The sequence below is a fragment of the Mizuhopecten yessoensis genome, unplaced genomic scaffold, assembly GCF_002113885.1.
Source record: "Mizuhopecten yessoensis strain PY_sf001 unplaced genomic scaffold, ASM211388v2 hete_36107552, whole genome shotgun sequence".
NCBI lineage: Eukaryota > Metazoa > Mollusca > Bivalvia > Pectinida > Pectinidae > Mizuhopecten > Mizuhopecten yessoensis.
This window is the reverse complement of record NW_018484020.1, coordinates 1-2,786: the sequence shown is the minus strand read 5'-3', so window position 1 is coordinate 2,786 and position 2,786 is coordinate 1. Positions and strand designations below refer to the sequence as shown.

The 2,786-nt window shown below is 34.7% G+C and overlaps 1 protein-coding gene across 1 annotated transcript; it reads right to left on the bottom strand.

Moving 5' to 3' along the window:
• Positions 1 to 155: 155 nt before the first annotated feature.
• Positions 156 to 2,137, bottom strand: LOC110444369 (the record flags this gene model as incomplete). Its single annotated transcript, XM_021488752.1, has 3 exons — positions 1,952 to 2,137; positions 1,208 to 1,390; positions 156 to 272 (listed from the first exon to the last, which is right to left on the bottom strand). Coding segments are annotated over exons 1-3 (417 nt in total), but the record flags the coding sequence as incomplete, so codon positions are not given.
• Between the last annotated feature and the right edge of the window lie 649 nt (positions 2,138 to 2,786).

Genomic DNA, 2,786 nt, shown 5'->3' with positions numbered 1-2,786 from the left:
CCACCCCCACCGACAAAAACAACAGGAAGACCATAGCTATTCACAAACGTAGGGGACGTCCTTAAATTTACCTTTTCTGTTATTTGGACGTTTAACAATTACCCAATCGATATACGTTGCATTTTATCTACTTCAAAATTCAATACATGACTCACCGATTGTAAAAGCTCAAGAATCAAATAATTCATATCGGATTTATTCATCGTTGTCATTGTGGAATTTGAACCGATGTTAAACAGCGCTTTTCTAACGAGTTGAAGTATGTCTGTAGTCTGTAACAAAAATAAATAAAATAAATATGTTTATATAAATCGATAAAACATGTCTGAACTGCAGATGGATATTTTGGAAAGAGCTGACAAGCATACACTGTATTTTCGATACGCTGATTATTTATTATTCCCAATCAGATAGTAGTTCCATACATACATATTTGTTCTTTGCTGCTTGGACCGATAGCATTTTAGGGCATGGATAAAAAACAATCTACCTGGACCAAACAAATATTATGCAGATTTCAACCTGTGACTTAATGTACACGTGTCTGCAGTTAACAGTTCAATACAAGCTATGATTGAATGAAATTATACCGCAAGCTGTTAAAAAGAAACAGAAAAACATGTGACATGTAATGCTAAGTGTAGCTTGTTCAAATACGTCAATGTTTACCTTGATTGAGCTACAGCATATTATGCGACTTCGATGTACCCGGATATAGGCATTTAATTGTAAATAAGAATTAAAGTAAAGACAGGAACGGAATTCTTTTTAAAGAGTTATTGGTAACTGTCGTTTTACAAAGATACTGGATGATATGATAAGACACTTAATGCGGGTGAACTTTCTTAAAATTAAATAGTTTGTTTCTGATGAATTTGTCACTCTATTTCACCTTTTTACCTTTTTATTTTAAGTTTGATGTACAGTGTATTTCTTTTTGTAAACGACTTTCTCTTTGAAGTCTATTTTTGTCCTAAATGACGTCAATTGTCGGATAGGCCGTAAACAAACTAAGGTATTTTGTTTTTAAAGGTTACTTTGTACATAACTAATTTCTAAATCTGTCCATATGAAATCTGCCAGCTGCCATTGTGACGTGATTTTACGAATGGGCAATGGTTTTTCAACCAGTAAGGAAAGATCGATTTTAAACGGCAAATCATCTGGACGATTTTTCACGATTTTGTAGTGTGGGTTCTCAGCTTACCCCGTTGTCTTTATCGGTGCCGACGAAGAAGGTTGGGAGAAGGATGACAGCCACGTTGTCGATATTCGCAGCGTATTCCTGTATTCGATAGAGATTGTTATCATCCTGCAGCAGGAAAACCAGCCAAAGAGAGCGTATACTTAGTGACGACCGTCTCTGGTTATTCCTGACGTACTGACCCGCCTGTATGAAAAACAAAGACATGTAGGCAAAGATGTTGCCCCTGATACAAGCATACATATAGACGCAGGGAATCGCATGTTAACTGAAATTGAAATGCTTGAACAGTTTTATGAATGAAATTGGTAAATATGCGAATGTATGGTACATTGTATTTTGTATGTTCTTGATTCGATTTTTGCAAACGTAGGCAGTCCTGTCTGTTATATATGTTGTAGTGTCTCAAACAAATTTGATATTGTTATAGCCGAAGGTACGTTGATTTGTTTTCGATGGACTCAGAATATTTCAGAAACGTTTTTTCAAACGTCCATGTAGCGTTACATAATGACGAAATAGCAAGGTTGCAATATGGTAATTGTGAAAATAAATATCTAGTTACAGTTAGTGGTAAATTCACCTTATATTCAGAGGAACACTGTGTTATCAATATTGAAACGCATAGGTATGGTTTTGAGATGAAATAAGTCAGCAACAATTCCACTTTCCTGAATTAATACAAAACACATAAAAAGGTGTATCGCCGTGGTCTATTTACAAGAAATACACTCACAAAACACTTACTGTAAACAATACGTGTTCAACACATGTAGTATGTCCCATGATGGTTATGTTGATTTTGTGGTCACCACTAGGTCCGTCTAGCGTCTCCAGCAGTACCTGTACTTGATCCTGATTCATCGTGCCTACCTCGTAAGCAACCACAAAACGACCCTCATTGGATAATACCCGGATGATTCTATCCACATAAAACTCTAGGATTTGAATAGAAGTGATTTTTATTCAGCATTTCATTATAATCTGGGTTCAGTAACTCGTAAGATGAATCGCTTAATCACTGTTTCACGGCAATTCTAACCTCTAATAATTCAGTCAATATACAAGGTAAAGTGTACATGTTATTTTACTCTACTGAAAACTTTCTGTGTGGAGATGTTTCACTCAATAAAATTGTTGTGTACACGGAAAAAATAAAATTTGCGCTAGTCACTGATTAAGCTTTAATCATCTTTTAAACAACTGAACCCTGATGTGCTTACTAAATAGTACCTGAGGAAACACATTAGAGATTATCTATTAAACAGTTTTATATAAAAAAGGGGGGTACGGAGATACAATTGATGTATACTTGATATAAACATTTCTTACAGATTAGAGAATGTTGATTTTAGCATATTGCTATTACTTACAGTTTTGTAGAACATTCAATCGTTGTTTTTGTGTCATGTTTCATTAGTTTTTTGGCCATTGTTTTGTCTTTAAACTTCATTTTACTGATTTTAAACCACTTATAACAGCATTTCTAAGATCACAGTGGCAAAATAATAGGAATCAATGCGTAGATAACAAATTACATTCTATTAAACCTCAAATCGGTGAATGGCATCCTAGCTACAGA